Here is a 19710-nt window from a genome sequence, read left to right as displayed (position 1 = left end):
TTATGTACCAACAAAAAAGCATTGTACTGTGCATTTTTCTCTTTTGGACCAGACCGCAATGTCATTGCGTGCAATGTCATCACTTTGAACACGGCCAGGTCTGCCGCTTGGCTTGTGTTTTTAACGGCTGCACTTTGTCAGGTCGGAAAGAACAATCTCTTTAGCAGCACTGCAAGGAAAAAAAACTACAGGACATGAACATTAAAGAAGTAATATATACTTCCCAAAGTAACGTTAAGGTTAATGCCATATTACTTACGACTATCCCGAGTCACTGGAAACAATACTCCCAGCAGGTGATGACACTGAATAACAGGTAACACCCACAAACTCCATGGAAGCATTTGCTTAAGGATTTTAAACATATGCTGAAGAAATTGAACCATAGTATCTTAGAAGAATAGGTTTGGTGTTTTGGAAGATTACTGGCAACATGATGGAGCTAGATAACTGATACCAGCGGTCAATTGCACACTGGGATTTAGCTGAAATTTATTGTTCTGCTGGAAAAATAATGCCAGTAGAACCTCATTAAATAATCATCTTACGTAAAAGCGACTACGTAGAGATCAAATGCCCTATAGCATTTACCGCAAAATCGGTCACTGGTACATTTGATCTGAAGAATTTTTGAAAATTAAGATAATGGAAGAAAGATGCTTCTCTCTCTCTCTTTCTACATATATACATGTGTAGAAAAAAAAAAACGAGCCTAAGACAAAATAGACATTTCTTCAAACAGTAGTCTTAATCTTCAGGAAAAAACACACAGAATTATCACCTTTCTTAGAGGTGACTTACAATATTATGATGTATCACAGCAGTTTAGTAGTTAATTTCCAAGACGCTCATTTCCATTTATTTTGTATCAAAAAGTATAGAAAATCAAGTATATATTCAGTCAATGAAACTGTAAATGAGCCAACTATATTTACTTAACATAGTAGCAATTTTTGTCAGCAACACAAAGTACTGGAATTCTGTCTAAACATCACATAGAGAAATCTAGCACCACAGTAAGCAGAAAACTGATCCTGTCTAAGCCATTCTGAATCAGGTGTAGCACAAGCTCCATCTTCCCCAGCCGACAACGCAGGGACATGTGGCGAAGGAGAAGGCTCTCTAAGGCAGTTAGGTAGAGCTGGAGGCACAGCGGGGAGCCCAGGCTACAACAAGATGCCTAAAGATATGAGGCACAAATCTGTGGGCAGCAGGGTTTCATTAGTTCCACTGCTCACGGAATAGGCTTAAAATTTATAAATCCAAAGCTTAAGAGCAGAAGACAAAGTACAAAATTCCAGATTTTTATCATCATCTATATTAATAAAATTATCACAAATCACAGCATACAGCAAAATATCCCACTTTGCTCCCCACTGTCTCATGAGCATACAAATATCTAGTTGTATATTGTAACAATCCAGTGGTCGCTTACCAGACTGTACACCATTAAGACTACAAAACACAGAACGAAGCCTGTGAGGATAAATCTGTTAAAGATTATTAGGAGTTTCAATAAATACATAAGAAAGCTAAGAGTTGAATTTTTCCTTCTTTTGTTTTCCAAAAGGTCACCATAAAAGAAGAAAAGGTAAATTTCACTTTTAATAAAAATGACAATTCTAGTTGCTCAGTTGAAGAAATATTAATCTTTTTCTAAGAACCCTTTCAGCAGCGGAATTCCTATGGAACTGGAAAAAACAGATTACTTTAGTTCTGTTTTCAGATTAGTGCATTTTAATTTGCCCTGTAACAGGGCATTTATGTCTTATGGATCACTGACAACAGTCTATTTACCTGGACATTAATCCATTCTGACTAATGATTAGAGGGCTTCTGAATTACAGATTAAGACAAAATTTTACTGATAAAGCCCAATAATTGCTTCCTGTACAGTAATGCTACAATTCTTGTCTCTATAGCATGCATGATGTATGCTTTGTCTTACCAGTTGTCCAGCTGGTCATAAAGGTTATAATATTCGAAAAGAGACACACATGAGCTTATCACTTAATCAACACCGGTTGCTGAAAATACTATGGTTTTGAAGCATGAAATATTAAAATGTTGCAATGTAGAACATAATGCTAAATATGAGGAATGTTAAATTGTCCAGTTTATTAGGCATACATACCTGTGTACATACATATGGCTTTGATCAGCCTATTGGACAGCTGTTGCACAATTTTCAACATGACAACACGCATCTATAACTGATTTTGACCTTCTCATAAAGTACAATATTGAGATAATATACATTTGTGGGCTACACTATAATATACATTAACATTTTATGTAAATTATTGATTTTTCAAAAATCCAGAGGCTGCACAGAAAGTGGAACTGGCTTTAGTAGTTTTAAAAACTGAAGTTAGTCTTACGAAGAATGAGGTAGAAAGCAGGAAACGAAGACTAAATTGAGAATTACTTATTAGGAAAGCTCTAGGAACAGGACACACACATAAATTTAGGTTATGGTCTTTCCAGAAGTGATTGATTAGACACAGCAGAAAAGTATTGCTGTATAACTTAGTACCTCATTTTGCAATGCCCTGTAGTAACCTGAATTTTATCCATAATTGTAAAGCAGATTTTTAGTCCCACAAGAAAGGTACAAAAGCCAGCTCCAGGGTATCTGGTCTGACGAAGGCAGAGTCTATCACAGAACCATCTCCTCAGCGCTATCAGTCATAAGCAGAGCGTGCTGGGCTCTCGTGTACTCATCAGATATCTCCTATTATCTCACAGTAATATAAAGGTGATTTCTGCTTATAAAAGATTGCTGATAGATCTACAGACTCATGGATTTACCTGAAAACATAGAAAATAGATACCATAAGAACAAATATTTTGATGTAATAGGTGGATTGCCTTACACAGTATGTTCTGAATATTCAGTCTGACATACAAAAATCTGCATCCCCTATCAACAGCAAAAAACTAGGAGGGCGTGGGAAACAATGCAAACATTTCCTGAATGCAGCAATATAAAACAGTAATTTATTCTCTCTTCTGTTTCTGTTTTTAGTAACTGAGCAGTCATCTAACCCACTTTCCTGCTTAAAACTAGGAGAGGCATTCACCCATTCCTAAGAGATGCTGCTCTAACGCATTTTTAAATAATTCTAACGATCAATCTATCGATGATCAACTCTATCTTCCCCAGCAATCTATTGCAGCGCTTCAATATTCTCACCCTTAGAGACATTTTCCCCTTACCCTCATGTGTCTAACCTCAACCTGTGTTCCTGTATTTTAAGCCTCTTACTTCTTATTCTATTCACCATGGAAACTTCAGTATCATGACAAAGAAGCCAAACTGGCCAAAGTTTATAACCCATTCCTCACTATTCAGTCGGTCAAATCATTAAGAAAAACACTGCGAAGACACAGACCCAGGGCAGATTTTTATGAAACTCCACCTGATATGACATGCCAGTTTGAAAGTGAACTAATAACTGCTCTGTGGGTAGTTACTCAACTCATTTTACCTGTAGCCAAATATATTTCTACCTAGAATGTAGCCTGTTTATGTTAATGTCATGTAAATATCATCAAAGCTTTTCTGAAGTCCAAATATGACATTTACTGCTTCTTTCTTATCTACAAGTACTATTACGCTTCTGTAGAAAGAAATTAGATTAGATTTGTCAAAAACAAGCTGTATCATACCATGTTAACAGTCCTTTTTTGACACTCTTCCAGGTGCTTGCAAATAGTTTGTCTGCTTTTTTATTTAAATTGATATGTCTATGATTCCCCAACTCCTTTTCTTCCCCTTTTAAACCAAGACACTAAATACCTGTCCTTTTCTTTCAAGTCTTTGAATACTCTGCCATCCAGAAGGTACCTGAAGATAATCAGTAACAGTTCACACACTAACAACTGGCAAATATCACTTATCCTGTTTTTCATATTTTAAGCTGTAATCTTACTTCATTGCTCATTTTAATTGTGTTAGCTGTCTAGTTGCAAAATAGCTGTTTTTAAAAAGGCTGATATGCAGTCATTCAGCTTTTCAGCCTTCTTAGCGCTGTCAGTTTTTCCCCTCCATTGAATGCTGGACCAGCCCTTGGTGAATGTTGTCTTCTTGTTAGTAACATCTTAATAGAATTATTTATTACCGAACAAAATGCATCTATCAAGAACTATCTACAATGCCTTGAATTTTCAGATTTTCCCTTCATGCTCATGTTAGTCCTTTATAGTTACGTTTAGTAACTTACCTACTTACTTTCTATAGACTTCCCTCTTGTGTTTAACATATGGATGATAATGATCTCAGTTTCACTGAATAATTTTAATACACCTCTTCTATTCTTTAGGCTTTGCTGTTCTTTCCAGATAAATCCTTTTTTCCTTTATACTTGCCTTCATGAGATTTCACCCAGTCATTCAAGGTCACTGTTACCCACCCTCTTGAAGTCCATTGATTTAATTTGCCCTTCTTTCTCCTTTCCTTCTAAACATTGTGTATTTAAGATCATTTCACAGTCACTCTCACTAACAGTTGACTTTCATTTTCTCAGCTAATTCCTTTCAATCTGTAAGAACTGAAATCTGTAAAAGTCAATTTGAAATGTCTTTCCTCTAGTTTTTTACTCTTTTACATTAAAAATACAGTCCCTAGCAGTATTTATATCCTGCTTTCCGAAGTGTTGTCTATCATCTGTTTGTTATGCCATTACAAAATTTTCAGCTACACAGACACCACTGTCAAACGTCCTATGCTTTGGACAATTCCACTAGATCTCTTTACCAAAAGCTTAATTTACACGATCTTGCCGCTCAGGATCCATATTTTAGGCAAGACATGGTTTATAGGTGTGGGGATATCTGTTAGTAGACCAACCACTATACGTTGACAAAGCAGATGAACTTTTAGATACACAAGAAGGTACAGTAGCATAGTTGGTAGGTATCTTTATTTATAGTCAATAAAAGATAAGTCTTATCAGTAGACTTTTAAGTAGATATTACATTCGCAACACTACCTCCATCAGTAGCATACATTTTTTCAGAGATTTTCAGCAGTTGTAACATCTTCACATTCTAGAACTAGATGCAAGTTGTGACATACAAAGCAACTCCTCCTTGCATTTCCTACCTTTCTCTCCTAACAAGCTTTTAACATATCAGTTATACAAGTTATCCTGATAGGTCTTTTACAGTATTTAAATCAATCTTGACTGTGTACTAAGATTTCCAGTTCCACTTGTTTATATCCCATACTTTTTCCCATTAGTAAAAAGACACCTAAAGCATTTGATTAACTGCTTCACTTATCTTCCTCTGTCCCTCCTATGACCCTATATGAATAAATCTATTTCCTCTCCTCCTCCACCCACTGGGTTTAAGCTTCAAGTTGCTGACATTTCTTTTTACCTCTGTGAATTGTCATCTGCCATGTGCTGCTTGAAAGCTATGTGTTGTTAAAGGGTCAAAAATTACTGCTCTTTCCCTCCCGCTCCTTTTTGTATTAAGCATCATTTAACTTATCGTTGTTTGTTTCTACAGCTTAGTAACTTTCTAAAGAAAAAGTGTTGAAGAAAGTTCACCTTGCATCAAATGCATGAGATGAAAGCGTCAAATCAGACTCACTGAAAAATATTACCAGTTGAAATGAGAGAAGCACCTATACTGCACCTTATTTTCCATACGTATAAAGTTAGGACAATAACCTACTCCAAAAACATACAGAAGTATGCAGTCAAAATGCAACATGTAGGAGTGGGGTACCATAATAAGAATGGGGTACCATAATAAGAAAACTAATAACTTCAGATATACAACAGGATACATTAAAAACAGTTAGTTTTAAATTGTTTATGAAACCAAAGGTACTGCAAAATGAAATATGATTTTTTTATTCTTCTCATTAATTAGCTGGTTCCTTAGCCATATAAAACTCTATCTTTATTTGCTAATCAAATAAAGCTTCTTCTATGAGTAGCATTATCTGAAACATTAATGTACAACTGAATACAATTTCCTGCAGCTTTATAAGCATTTAAAGTTCATAGTATTATTCCATGTTTTGAAGATAGACTAATTCCTACTTGTATGTCTGGATTTACGCAAAGCAAAACCAAAAATAACATGTATTGCTTTCCAAGTATATGATGGTATTTGTTGACCTGAGAGAAACACTAGCCACAAAAAGCACAGATGAAACTGCAAGAAAACTGCACTGAGTAGTCAGTGGCTCTTTCTAGGCTATATTCTAGTTTACTGTTCAGCCAGCCATACTTTCCATTATACCATCATTGTTTAACAAAAAGTAATAGATAATGCAGATCATATAAGAGCAGAGTAACACTTCCTTACTTCAGTAACTTTGACAATTCCAAAATGAGATTAGCTTTTTCCTATGCATTTGATTTCAAAAGAAAGAAAAATACATTACTGTTTGGAAAACACAAAGGAGAGTTATGGTAGCAAGATGAGTAGGCTGTTTCTTCATACTAGATGGCTCTTGAGTAGCTTACCTGGAGAAACCTAGCTTAAACATCAATATAAATTTTGAAATTTTGGTCAGTCCCTAGTCACATCATCATATTTGCCTTTCTAATTTCTTGTACTTCATAAAATGCCCCACACTTCAAGTGTATCCTACTAATTAGAGGATTACATTGTCTATCTTTGTTTTCAGGAAATCCTCCACAAAAATATCAGAAAAAAATCCATTAAGATTCTACCTTATTAGTCATACACTAAAGATAACTTTCCTTCTGTGTTTGCAATATCGTGCATCTTTTTCCATCTTATTTTCCTCAAGTAAAAAAGACTGTCCTAACTTTTAACTGCACTGCCTTAGCTGATAAGGCAGCAGATGGAGCAGCTTTCATTTGTGTCCCATTCAGCATTTTTACTCCATACTCCAGAAAACAGCATCCAAAGTATGTGTCCCTCTTGCATCACTCTGGGTACGTATTAATTACTTTGAAGGTTTGGTGTGTTGATTTTGGGGTGTTTTGTGGTTTTTTTTTTTTGTTGTTTTTGTCTTCCCCAAATTCAAGTAGATATAGTTTTTCTTAATTTGGCAGCAAACTTTCTGATTTTCCTTTATATATCCTCTTTGTCCAGGAAATTTACTGTGGATAGTAATCATGAAACAATTTAAAAGAGAAGGAGGTACTTAAAAAAAAAAAGTATAGCTGAGGCTCAATGGGAATAAGTACCTCCGGCAAATCTTCTGGAAAATATCCCCCCATTCCCTGCAGCAGTTACATAAATTTCACAGTTTGCTTTCCTTGCTTGATCTCATTTGCAGCACTGCTTTCATGCTATTCCACCACATTTTGATGTTATTCAGATATACTAGCAACCCACGAACATACATGCTTTGCAACACTTCCTCTGCAATACCTTTGAACACCTTATACATTAGCCAACATTTCACCAAGATTAAAATCTTCTTATCTTTGTATTTCTTTTTGAGCAGTAATTCTTCAATCGCGAGATGTTTTTGCATCATTCTGCACTAACTATTAACACGCACCTGCTCCTAGATATTCCCAGTGTATTATACACACCATCACATAAAGGAAGTAACTGGACTCTCTTCAACGCATTGCTTCACCAACGTTTTCAGAAGGAAATATTTAAATACTATCTTTTTCCAGTACATTAGACACACTAAGTCCTTTCTGTTTCACAATCCTTCAAATCCTTTTCATTTTTTCATTAAAAAAGGAAGAAAAGAACTTAAACCCTTGCACAAGCTATGAACATGTGCATAGAAAACAGGAGCGAAGGGAAATAATTAACAAGTGAGAATTGCTATGAAGGTCCATCTAACTAAATAGCTTATAGGAAAACTCTCAAGGTTTAAGACTGAGCCACATAGATTAAAGGCAAAATGTTAATGCCTATAGAAGCAGAAGACAAAAAGGCCTATGTAAGTTGTCATTATTAAAATGCCTTAGGCAAACTTTCTTATGGTAATTCAAACTGAAAAGGTTAAAACCTTAAATGGTATTATGTTCAGTCTGTATGCACTGCTTCCATACAATGAAAGAAGAACATACAACTTGCTCTTGTAGTAACACTAGCTGTTGCTATATGACCCGTTAACTCCAAGACTTAAGGGAAAAGCCTAAAGAGAAACATGCCACAAAGTACTTAAGCTTCAGGCAATGCTCAACTTTCTAACAGTCTAGAAACAAGAGCACGAGAATACAGCATTTTCTAAGAAATCCAGCAGTTACACGTGCAGTCTAAGCAAGAGACACTGCAACAGAGTCAAGATGCTCTCAAAACACTGAGTTTATGAAACAGCAATTTATCTTTCAGAACTTCAGTTGCACCAACCTGGAAATGCAAGCTGAGTTGGCAGATTCTTTACACGCTTTTGTGCTTGTTCTTACCAAAATAAATATTTCCTTCCTCACCCATGAATTGGTATCATTTTCAGTCTGTGTCCTACCTCTATCGTATGAGTTTAAAACAAATCATGTTACTGAATAGTTAAAATATAAACAAATGTTATATTTACTAGAAATTTCTGTAATGTAAATGATGGTAATATGTAAATACTTATAAATTTAACAACAGACTCATACCACACAAAAGTGAAAGGCAGCATAGAAACTGTATTCACAATTACTTCAATTGTTGTAACTAGTAAGTTAAATCTAAAACAAAAAGTATTTTACCACACTTAGCATCATTACGCTATAGTTGCTTACAGCTTCAAAGTGTACCACCACACAGGAAATATTATCAAAGTTCAACGCGACACAGATTTCTTTCTGTACTCTTCCTTACTTCTTTCGTATAGATTGCCTTCTTCACCCATTTTTCTTCATCAGATCTCGCAAGATCTTTTGATCTTGCAGGTATCAGCTTTCATCTGGCTGTTTCCAACAAAGCGTGGTAAAAGACTTTGTGCTGTGAAGGCTGTCTGTTATTTTTAATATTTCATATCTCTCACTACACAGTTACGGAGTTTAAGCTTTCACTGTATGAATTTTAATCTAACAGGAAGCTAAAGACAAGCTAGCTAGAAGTCTAGTTTTTCTGATGACACTTTTTTGTAAACCTCTCAATTAAGAAGTACCTCAGCCACTTGTTGTTGAAGGTAAGTATTTTTGAAACAAAATTTCTTCATCAGAAATGAGATATTCAAAGTAAATTATAATTCTGCTATTACAGTTGAATATATAATAGTGGCAGGATAAAAAGGAGCATGATGCTCCTTAAGTTTTGCCATGCCTGTGTTTGATGGTCTTAAGTTTTCAAAAAGGCAGAAAAAGACTTATGGCTTTCATGAATCTACTCATTAATCACATAGAATTAAGAGCCTGGCTTTGCAACATCCACCTTCAGGTGGAGTTTCAAAATGAGACTTGCAGAACATTACATGTGAAAGACCACATCTTTTTTTTAAAAGAGGATGCTGTAACTCCCTAACAGAGATAGGATTTAAAGGCAATTTCAACTGTCTTCTTGTATTTAACTCTCAAGTAGGAAATTCCTAGCCTTGAACCTTTTTCTAGCATTTAGGGCCTAGAACTTTTTTTTTTTTTTTTTTTTTTTTAATATATGGTATATGGAGGAGGAGGATGCAGTAGTGATGCTTTCTGGAAATACTTGCATGCAGTGTTTCTGTACAACAAAAGAAAGCAATCAGTTTACTCTTCTAGAGAAGCTAAATATTGCCATGTCACTACACAAATCTAAGAAAAGTTCAAAAGTACTTAAACGTGAGACAAAAATCATCTTTCTAAAACACTGTAAAGGACAGTATAAGTATCTTCTATGAAAATTCACCTATTATCTGCAATCAGTAAATGCCAATAAAGAGAGCAAGTAGTTCTTAGAAAAAGGATTTTTCCATCCTGTTTGCTTAACTTTCACCACCTTGGATTAAAAATGATATCTCAGCAGTCCTTGGAGCAGCAGTCAAATCTAATTCTCTCTCCAATTCTTTAGGACAAAAGTGGCGCATTCTCCTGTCTCCTCTAGTTTGATGAGGCATAGTAGTACAATTTCAAGAGAAAGAACAGAAGTTCGTCCAAATTCACAAGTCTCCTTCAACTGCCTCCTTGGAAAGCAGAAATAACATAGAATTTTCCCTTGCTCGAACCTTGCTTGTACTCCTCCGGCAGGCTGTAGGTGCCAGAATCTTGAAGAACTCATGGAAATTCATCAGTCGCCTGATGTCGACAAAAAGGCACCTACTAGAAACAAGACTTCTCCCCTCTGAGCTTGCTTTTAACTGAAAATGGTTATGACTACTATGACAAGCAGAATTCAACCTTGCACCAGGTCAAGCTCCTCTGGGCTACATCTAGCTTCTGTATTCTGGTCAAGCATAACTGAAAAAAAGAAGGAACAGACTAAATTCTGGGAAAGTACAGAAGCAGAATGGTAAGTACTGTACATATCTAAGATGTTCCTAACAACATTTCCCTCTGGCTAGAGGTAAGTTGATTTAACTATAGGATTTTTTAATGTCATGTTCTTAGGTGCAACCTCTGATGAAATACTAACAAGTTTATCAAACTTGCAAAAACACCACAATTCTCCACTGTGTTACGAAAGAAAAAACAAGTTAGAATTGTTTAGCTTGAAGAAGAGAAAAAAGAATATAACAGGACTCAAATACATTAAAAAAAAGATAAGGAAAAGCTGTCCTAGAGAGGAAAGAAATTATCTATTCTCTACGTCCCTGAAGAATACAGTAAGTAGTAACAAGCCTAGGTCAGAGCAAGAAAAATTCTGGTTATATGGAAATTTTTCTGACAAAAAGGACTGTGAAGCCTAAGTGTAGTTAGGCATTTCTCAAAAAACAGACTTGCTTCTATCTGTGGCAAGGAGATGGACTTAATGACTTTCTAAGGTCTGCTACAACCCCTTCTTTCTAGATGGAAATTAGTCACTCACATATTTGAACTTGACATGCAGTAAATGAATAAACACGCTGTGAAGTTTAATACCTTTTTTCTTTAAAGGGTTTTGTAAATTCATTTATTATGCATTCAGATCTTTCTTCCCATGAAACAGGATATAGTTAGCTTTGCTTCTTTGCTTCTACCATTTACAGCTCTATGAAACTAAAGAGTGTGACAAGATCCACGTTCTGTATTACCTTTTAACTGTTGCAAATCTATTGCTATCAAAATTGTACTAGCTCTGCAGAGGGAGAGGCTGTGTAGCAGTCCTTTCCAGAAGAAAACAGAAGTCTGGACAAAAAGATGCAGTTCCCTGCCAGACAGTCTGAGATTTGGGTGTGAAATGTCAAGGCATTTATTTTATAGAAAAGACTAATACTGAATTACTAATGTCTTACAGAATAAATTGGTAGAAAGTCAAACAGTTTTCCAGTTTGTAGTAGCCTGAGCTCAGGTATCACAATTTTCTCCAACGCGTTGCACTCAGCATATCTTCTATTCCAACCTCTCATAAGCTCATGGTAAAAAGGGCCTTTCTTTTACCAAACACATTTCATAAAAAGGAAGCAAAGAAAGAAGGGAAAATAAAGATGTAAAACCTGAATACCACCTCAACTCCAGAGTAAAATTAATAGTACTATTTTCACAGGTGTCACAGAATTTTGGGTGCCAATAAAACCATCAGAAATGATGTACTTTTCATGCTTCTGCCAGGTGCTAACAGCAGCAGAAGCATGCTCTGTGATTAATTCACTAGCGAGGGCAACTCAAAGTTTTCAGGGTAAAGTATCAAAGACTAACCCCTCCTGCATTCATGAAAGCAGAGAAGCTCTAGTCTCTTGTCTCAGCTATTAAAGCTGACGTGAATCTTCCTACTAATGACAGTAGGAAAGTAAATTAAATAAATAAATAGAAAAAAGAAAATAAAAGTAGAAATGAAAGCAACCGTGGAGGATTCTCTTTCCAGATTTACTCCAAAAAAGTTTATGCAATTAACAATAAGCTACTCTTAACAGTGAAAAGCTCAGTAATCAACTGCTCAATAAAGTCTATCCAATTTAATTATACTACTTCAGAGAAGATATAAGGAGTTCCAAAAAGAACAACTTCTTCACACTTCATTTGATTAATTATTGTATACAACCATTGTTCTAAATTCTATCATTTACGCTTGATAAATGCAAGAAAAAAAAACGACATTTCAGTACTGTAAAGTCCCTGGACAACTATCACAGAACACTTGCTGAACTTGTGTTTTTCTACCTGTCAAACAAGCAGTCTGGAACTTGAAACAAAACTTTTTCCCCTTATCAGTTACACAAAGGTAAAACCTCACACAAACATCTGCAACGTCCAGCATTTTGCTGATACGTGAGCCCTACGAAAAGAAGGGAAGGAGGACAAAAGAAAAAAATTAAGTAGCATGGAAAGCCTGTACAGTAAGGGTGGGGGGAGAAAATGTCTGTTAGCATGGATTCACAATCCTAGTTTTTCACTGTGAGTTTTGCTGTTTGTAAGATGATTTCAGTTAAACTGCCAACCATGGAACACACTAGAGGCTCAATGCTGCAAAGTTTAATATACTAATTGTAATATTCTCCCCAAAAAGGTAAAAGTAACTTTACATACATAGCATCTATTGGCACAAAACTTGTACTTTAATGCCATCCAAACCAATGACTCAAACAAGAAGGCTTTCAACTCTAATCAATGTAAACTCCTGCTTCATGCTTGCAGTCAGCATAAACCTTAGGTGACCTCACACTTTCTACAATCAAGTCTGCAGATTTTTGTATATACTACAAAACTACAAATTTGCTTTGCTTTCTATCACTTAACATTATTGGTCATGTTCTATTAGAATGCAAATTTCCTGTGTATTCAAACACATAGTAACTATACCAGAGCTACTAAACAGAAAGCTTTACAGAGAACTAGTGTGTGCTCATGCAATGTGAAAAGCAGCAGCAATCTATGGTTTTTTACTGTTATTATTTTAAAGTTTTTCTTTTTAAGAATGAGTGGTTCAAATCAGGAGCTAAAAATGAGGGGGAAAAAAAGCTGTGCTTGTCCAGAAATCTTAGAAAGAAGCCATGATACTGGATTTACCACTGGCTTGTACAGAAGAAGAAATAAGTATTTGTGTCTTTCCTGAAGACGGACAATTCCTTTCTGTGGCATTTCTTCTGCTATATTGATTTTTGATAAAGATAATAACATCAATTAAAGAAAACTTCTATTAAGTTCTTACACAATCACAGACGTGATTCAGCAGCCTTTTTCTTTTTTCCCCCTCTTTCCTTGAGTTGAGCTACTGATCTTACTGATGAAGGATAGTTACTTGCAGATTCCTTTTTACCAGTATAAATCTTACAGTAGGTCATCCTACATTAAAATAATTATATAGATATACTGTATTACCAAGTTTTGAGGTCGCTACACAAGTAAAAAGGCACTTGAACATAACTGTCCCCAATGCAGAATATAAGAAATAAGTATATGCAAAGTATTACAAGATTTTAAATTTATTGCACAGACATCCACAAGAAAGCACTCTGCAAATCTCAGATTTTGTACTAGATCTACGCATACTAAGAGTGAATTTAGTGCAAGCTTAACTATATTATTTTATTTAGCAGACAGCTGCTTTAAATTCTCTGAAACTGACTCAAACTTTGGCAATGGATGTCTTTCAAATTTAGAGCTATAGCTGGAAAAGAAATCAACTATGCAACGAAAACTAGTTTCTACACTTCTGATGTAGTTCACTATCCAGTCTATGATTTAATCAAGCTCTGCTTTTCTCCATTAATCCTAATTGTAGCACAACGCATGGGAGAAATATGCCCTCCTCACTCCCTACTGCCTTAAGCTAAAGTCATCTCCTTTTTCTGTAAGGCATAAACAAAAATCGTAAGAGTACATATCTTCTTCTAGCTTAGTTTACATAAATTTCTGTATTATCCATGGTTTTATCAGAATTACTCCTCTTCCTTGCATATTTGATATTTACCTGTATACGTAACAGTCACTGAAAGTATAAATATGCTGCAACAAAACTGGAAACAACTCCTACCCACAACACTGAAGGTAATATTGCAGAAATTGGGTTATTCTGATTTTGCTTTTTCTATCTGTATAGGTAGACATCATATAATAATTTTTGTCAAACAAATTCATTTCCGTGTAACACATTTCTCCTTTGTACTTTTGTAATCTGAAATACTCTTTGCTGTTTCCTTTATACTCTCTGCTTTGCTTCTACTTAAAGCTCAAACTTGAGCTTCTGCATTCTCCCTTCCGATTAAGACTGCTCTCTACTCCAGAACTGCACATCTGGAGAAAAGCACTTCACGAGTGGTGCCATGAGTAGCAATGCCTTCTCTCAGCTGTCAGCACAGCAACAAATGCTTGTCACATAGATCTGTACGTAGCAGCCCATCCAGCTCTTCAGATCTATAGACCTGTCCCTAAATGATTCATACTATTTTATATTATAAACACATGAGAAATTTTTTGAAGAGAGATATTCAAATAGAAGGAGAAAAGCCTTAACTCTCTGGATAATTAATTGCTTATGTATCACTATGACCACCAGGACTGCAGAAAACATTAAGAATATCTTCATAAAAAGATACGCCGCTTTGACTAATGAACATGATATTGCTTATAAACTAGCACATTACAAGGTATCTGAAAGTTTTTCTTACTATTTCTAGGACAATTGGCACAAAAACAGAACAGCGTAATCTTGTTTAGTACTTATAAAGAGAAGCTTTTCCATTTTAGGCCATGAATATGTAGCTCAGCCTGAAGCAGCCATGCAAAACAGAGTAAAAATTTGTGAGCGTCTTTAAAGACACTCATCTATTGAATAAAGAAAATTAAAATAAGGTAACATGAATGGAGCATTGAGATGAGTGTTCTATGCTGTTTCAGTGCCTTTACAAAATATGAAAGACAATCAGCTGACTGTTATATTTTCCTAGAACTCATTTCACATTATAACAGCTTGCATTTAACAGAATGTATATATATACACACATCGGACTAGAATACTATAGTGCTTAGCAATGAGTCTTAGTAAATATGAAAAATACTTAGGTTATATTTTTGATAAATATTTTTCTATGCTTCATATTTTAAAAAAATTACATTAGCAAATAATTAAGGTATTTGGGGGCATGGGTAATTTCTGCATGTCTGTAGAACAGTGATTGTATCATACAGGCAGAACAAGCTCCTGGTACTGCTCCTGTCAACAGCCATCTCCTTGTCCCCTGCCACAGTGCTGAAAACCTATATTCCCAGTACAGCACCCTGTCTCTAGTACCTCATCTTCTTTTAATCTGAAACATGAGGATGAAGGCTAGCTAGAACAGCTCTTTTTGAAAACAGATCAGGGTAGGTGGGAGCAAGAGAATCACAGGATTTGCCTGAGAAAAATCCTCAAATTCTCGTTGACTGAAGCTGCTGAACTACAGTCTAAGCATTTTCAGTGCAATGATAGAAGTTCACAATCACTGCTGCAAAATCTGGGTAAGGAAAGACTAAAGGCAAAATGTTTTGTCACATTATTTTCCCAGAGAAAAGCCACAAACCTTATAGATGAAACTGAACACTAGAACAGCCAATCATTAATCTCATCTAGAAAGCTGACTTAACCATTTTCTGTATGTCTGTAGTGCATTTCCTCTGAAGCCATACACCTAGCTCCTGTTCTTTGGAACAAGGCAATCATATTTAGTGTAGAGCCAGAATTCAGGCTCCTAAGAGAGAACATGACCATTAGTAAGATTTCTTTGTAAGACTTTTAAACATAAATAGGCTTTTATTCATTAGATTAATCCTCTTCCATGACTTTAAAAGTCTGCCTAAAGCTAGATAGCTGGCTTGCTATTCTGTTTATAGACACTTAATTTCACTCTGTTTTCAGTCATTGTAAGTTGATAGAGCTTAAGACATCTCAAATTAGGGCTTTAAAGGGCTGCTAGAAGTTGCATCTTCTTTTAGAAATAAGCCAAAAAAATTTCCAGAATTAGTCTTAGTTTTGTCTATTTGTGATGTTTTAAACACATTATATTGAGAATAATGTTAAACTGGCATCCTGTTTATTCACAGGCAAGAACAAAACAGTCATCGTAACTGTAAGGTTATTTTACACCACCCTGCAATATGATCAAGCACTACAGTTCAACCCCAGTGCTTGTTTACCAAGCCCCTGCCTTGGTAGTCAGAAAAGGGAAAAAAGAAAAATTGAAGACTTTTTATACCACACACATAGTCTATTAAACCTTCAAGCACCACAACAAGGTTGTCACTGTGCAGTAACAGAGAATCTTGGTTTAACTAACAGGCAAGGAAAATTTCATACTAGCAACACAATCAGTTGAAGCTTTATAGCTAGACAAGCCATGTGCTTTCTGGATCTTCCTTCCTTCTGACCCAAAAGAATAAGCTTCTTATGAGCACTTATGAGTGCTGTGCTCAGGAAGGCAGATTCTCCTAAGTGACTTCTGCATATGCACTCTAACACACATACTCAATCAGTACTATTAGAGAAGAAAAAAAAATGAAGGGGGAAGAAAGAGACCCCTCTTGACAAACTGATTCACTGAATACTTTAGAGTGCCCATTGACAGTGGATTTTTAGTATTTTTAAGATTTAAGTAGATTATTAGTACAATCTGTACATATTTGCAAGTAGTATCATAAGGAGTTAATCAAGACTTACTTTCCTACCACATGTTTTCAGAAAAACATAAAACTGATGTGCTGGATCAGACCCAGAGATCCATTAGCCCAGCTTCCTGTTTGACTGAAACCAGTATCGGTAGCTTTTGTGAGGGTCCTGAAAGGTCCACTTCACATCTCTGAAGGAAAACTCCCCTAATTCTATCACAGTTGAAGGCCACTGATTAGCCACCTGCATTTTGGAAGGAGTTTAAAGTAACAAACTTCAGAGAGGAAGGTACAACTGAGTATATTACTACATCAATGTAAATAAATTCACTATTAATATTGTTTTAAAAAGTAAATATTTATTCATGTCAGCTATGAGGACAAAAAATAAGTCTTTCCATGGTCTGTCTACAAGTTCTGAGAGCGATCCATAGAGATAACAAGCCATGATTCCACAAGACAAGCCTATTTTAAACCATCTGTATTGTAGACTCTTTGGAAGAAAGAGTCTAAATAGAAGCCAGACTTTTTTGTTTAGGTTTTATTTTGGTTAGGTTTGTTTAGTTGTTTTACCTTTTAAATGCTTCAGCAGGGTTCCTCTCACATTCCCCAGGTTGCAAGAGACTTTGAATAGCAGGATCTCTTAGTTTGTCCTCATATCCCTGGATCAGTCCGCTGTGGCAGATTTGTGTAACTAAACCTCTAATAAACCCTCCAACACACAGTGTGTCAGAGTCTTGGGCCCTGCAGAAATGGAACGCTAGAGCTTGACGATGTAAGCCTCTTTGTAGGTTTGCAGGTGAGCTTGGCCACAGTAACTCAGTACAGAGGGCCGTCTTTCCGCTACCGGGCCCTCCTACCAACAATACACCCCAGGCAGCTCCTTTCCCAGAGACAACACCAGTATTATTCCCAGAATTTGCTACAAGAGATGGTTTGTTGGCAGCACTACTGCTGCAGTTAGCTTTCTCCTGGAGGCAGTGCTGAAGCTTGTGGAAAACCCACTCCCTACAGTAAAACTGCTTTCCTTGCAGCAAGCTGGTTTGAGCCATTTTATAAAGCTTCTCTTCTTGGATTTTTCATAAGCAGCAATACACCTTCAACGTCTTGAAGAATGGAAAGAGAGATTCATCTTGCACAGAAAGTCTTCTGCACAGAACTTGCCAGAGACTAAGGTAATCTGTCAACCTTTCTCATAAAACTTATCAGCCTCTTCACAGGATGGGTGTCACTCCATTCGGATGCTTTATTAAGATTAGCATTACACATCACAGTTCAGCTGACATCATGAAGCAATATCCAATACCAACGCTCAATAATACTTCTTATACAGCTCAAAAGTTCATACAGCTCCATGACTACATCTGTAGTTTATGTAGTTGTGTGTGTTCCCAATATACAGGGGAGACAATACATCTGGAAAAGCTGAAGAAAAGCCAACTTTTCAGTATATACTAAATGCCTTTCAACTCTAGGCATTAATCTCTCTGGATATAAATCCAGAAAAAGCTGTCCACAATAAAGTGTTCCTTCTGGGAATTTTATAAAGTAATTTTTCTTCAGAAATATTATATATGTATCACAAACATGTGGATATGTACCACTTACTAAGAAACAGTCAATTTAGCAGTGAGCTTTGCAGACTTCATTCATCTGGGCAAGTGCCCAGGAAGTGCTTCAGATTATGGTTTCTGAAGTGGCATAGACGACAGGGCAAAAAAAGTTTACAACTTCTTATTTCAATACATTCATAACCGTCTTCTTCAGGAACCTGGATTCCTACTGAACCTGTTCTCAGGCATCTTAATCGCAAGATGTCAGAAGAGACAACATCTTCCCCTAGAGCTCTGAAATAAAGAAGACAGCACTTTTAACCCTACATGCAAGTCATAATTCAGTCATTTGCTACTATAGACAATAAAGAATAAATTCAAGGGTTCTTATTCATTATTTTAGTTTCATAGTATAAGGAAAAAAAAATCTTAAACGTTTCTTAATTTTGGTAAAAGCTACAATTAACCACATATTAAAGACATACCCCACCACTGAAATCTCTCTTTACTCAAAATTTTCCACTGCTAGCTTCATTTCTTTTATTTTACATGCGAGAGCAGCCTACTTCGCACGCTTCTTTGTTCACGACTCGTTCGCATTAGGACACACAGCAGACTCGGGAGTCCCAGTTCAACACAGCCACCCAGCCGCCGACACCTCACGCACTGCCTGTGTGCTTGTCACCCGCAGAGCTCCGTTTCGACACTCCCCCCCCCCCAAAAAAAAAAAAGAAAAAACCCACACACATAAAAACAAACCAAAACCCTTTATCCTGGGTTTTGCTTTAACCCCCTACTACAGTCTCTTTCAGCCGAGACAGACACACGGCTCAGAAGTGACTTCAGCGACACTCTCGCAGCCCGATCATGCCCGCTAGAAAACCCTCAGGTCAAGCGAGCAGCCGGGAAGCTCTCCCCGCCCTTCACCTACCTCTTATATCCACGGCGCCGAGCACACACGCCCGGTCCCCCGCTCCCCTCCCCCAGCGCGCTCCACACAAAGATCCCGGCCGCAGCACCCCCGCCCCGGGCGAGGCGGCCGGGCCCCGCGGCGCTGCGCCCCGCTCCCGGCCCGCCGCGCCGTGTCACTCCCCTGCCCTCCGCCGGCGGCGCGCGGGGCGGCAGGTACCGCCCGCGCCGCCAACTGCCCCAACGGCCGCCAACTGCCCCAACGGCCGCCAACGACTGCCCCAACGGCGGCCCGCCAGCGCCACCCCCTGCCGCCGCCGCCGCCGCCGGCCGAGGAGCCTCCCCGCCGCCACCGTTCGCTCACCTCCGCCGTCGCCCCGGCGGCAGCCGCAGCTGCAGCTCCTCCAGACTCTGCCCGCCGCGGCAGCCGCCGCCGCCGCCGCGCCCCTCCTCTTCCTCTCGGCCCCCTGGACTCCCGCCCCCCTCGCTCGCTCGCTCACGCCGCCGCCCCCGGGCGTCGCTGTGCCAGGCTCGCGGCCGCCCCGAGCTCCGCGGCCGCCTCAGCCCGCTCGCTACTCTCCTCGGCTCCTCCTTGACCCCCTCCGCGCGGCCCGGCCCGGCCCGGCCCGGCCCCGCCCCCGCCGGCGCCCCGCCCCCGCCGGCGCCCC

The 19710-nt window shown here is 37.8% G+C and overlaps 1 protein-coding gene across 2 annotated transcripts in view; it reads right to left on the bottom strand.

Annotated features, from left to right (window-relative positions):
• The window catches only part of ANKRD50 (ankyrin repeat domain containing 50), a 40903-nt gene extending 21414 nt beyond the window's left edge, over positions 1-19489 (bottom strand). The window contains exons 1-2 of one of the 2 annotated variants that reach the window (XM_062573989.1): positions 19407-19489; positions 17154-18427 (exon numbers count right to left, since the gene is read on the bottom strand). In XM_062573989.1, the coding sequence (XP_062429973.1) occupies positions 17154-17632 (479 nt within the window). In that variant the 5' untranslated portion in view covers positions 17633-18427; positions 19407-19489. Of the gene's footprint in view, positions 1-17153; positions 18428-18699; positions 18772-19406 lie in introns of those variants that run through there. The other variant, XM_062573990.1, reaches the window with a different exon arrangement.
• Between the last annotated feature and the right edge of the window lie 221 nt (positions 19490-19710).

Source organism: Rhea pennata, chromosome 4, assembly GCF_028389875.1.
Source record: "Rhea pennata isolate bPtePen1 chromosome 4, bPtePen1.pri, whole genome shotgun sequence".
In the NCBI taxonomy this organism is placed as follows: Eukaryota; Metazoa; Chordata; class Aves; order Rheiformes; family Rheidae; genus Rhea; species Rhea pennata.
This window is presented reverse-complemented; position numbering and strand designations above follow the sequence as displayed.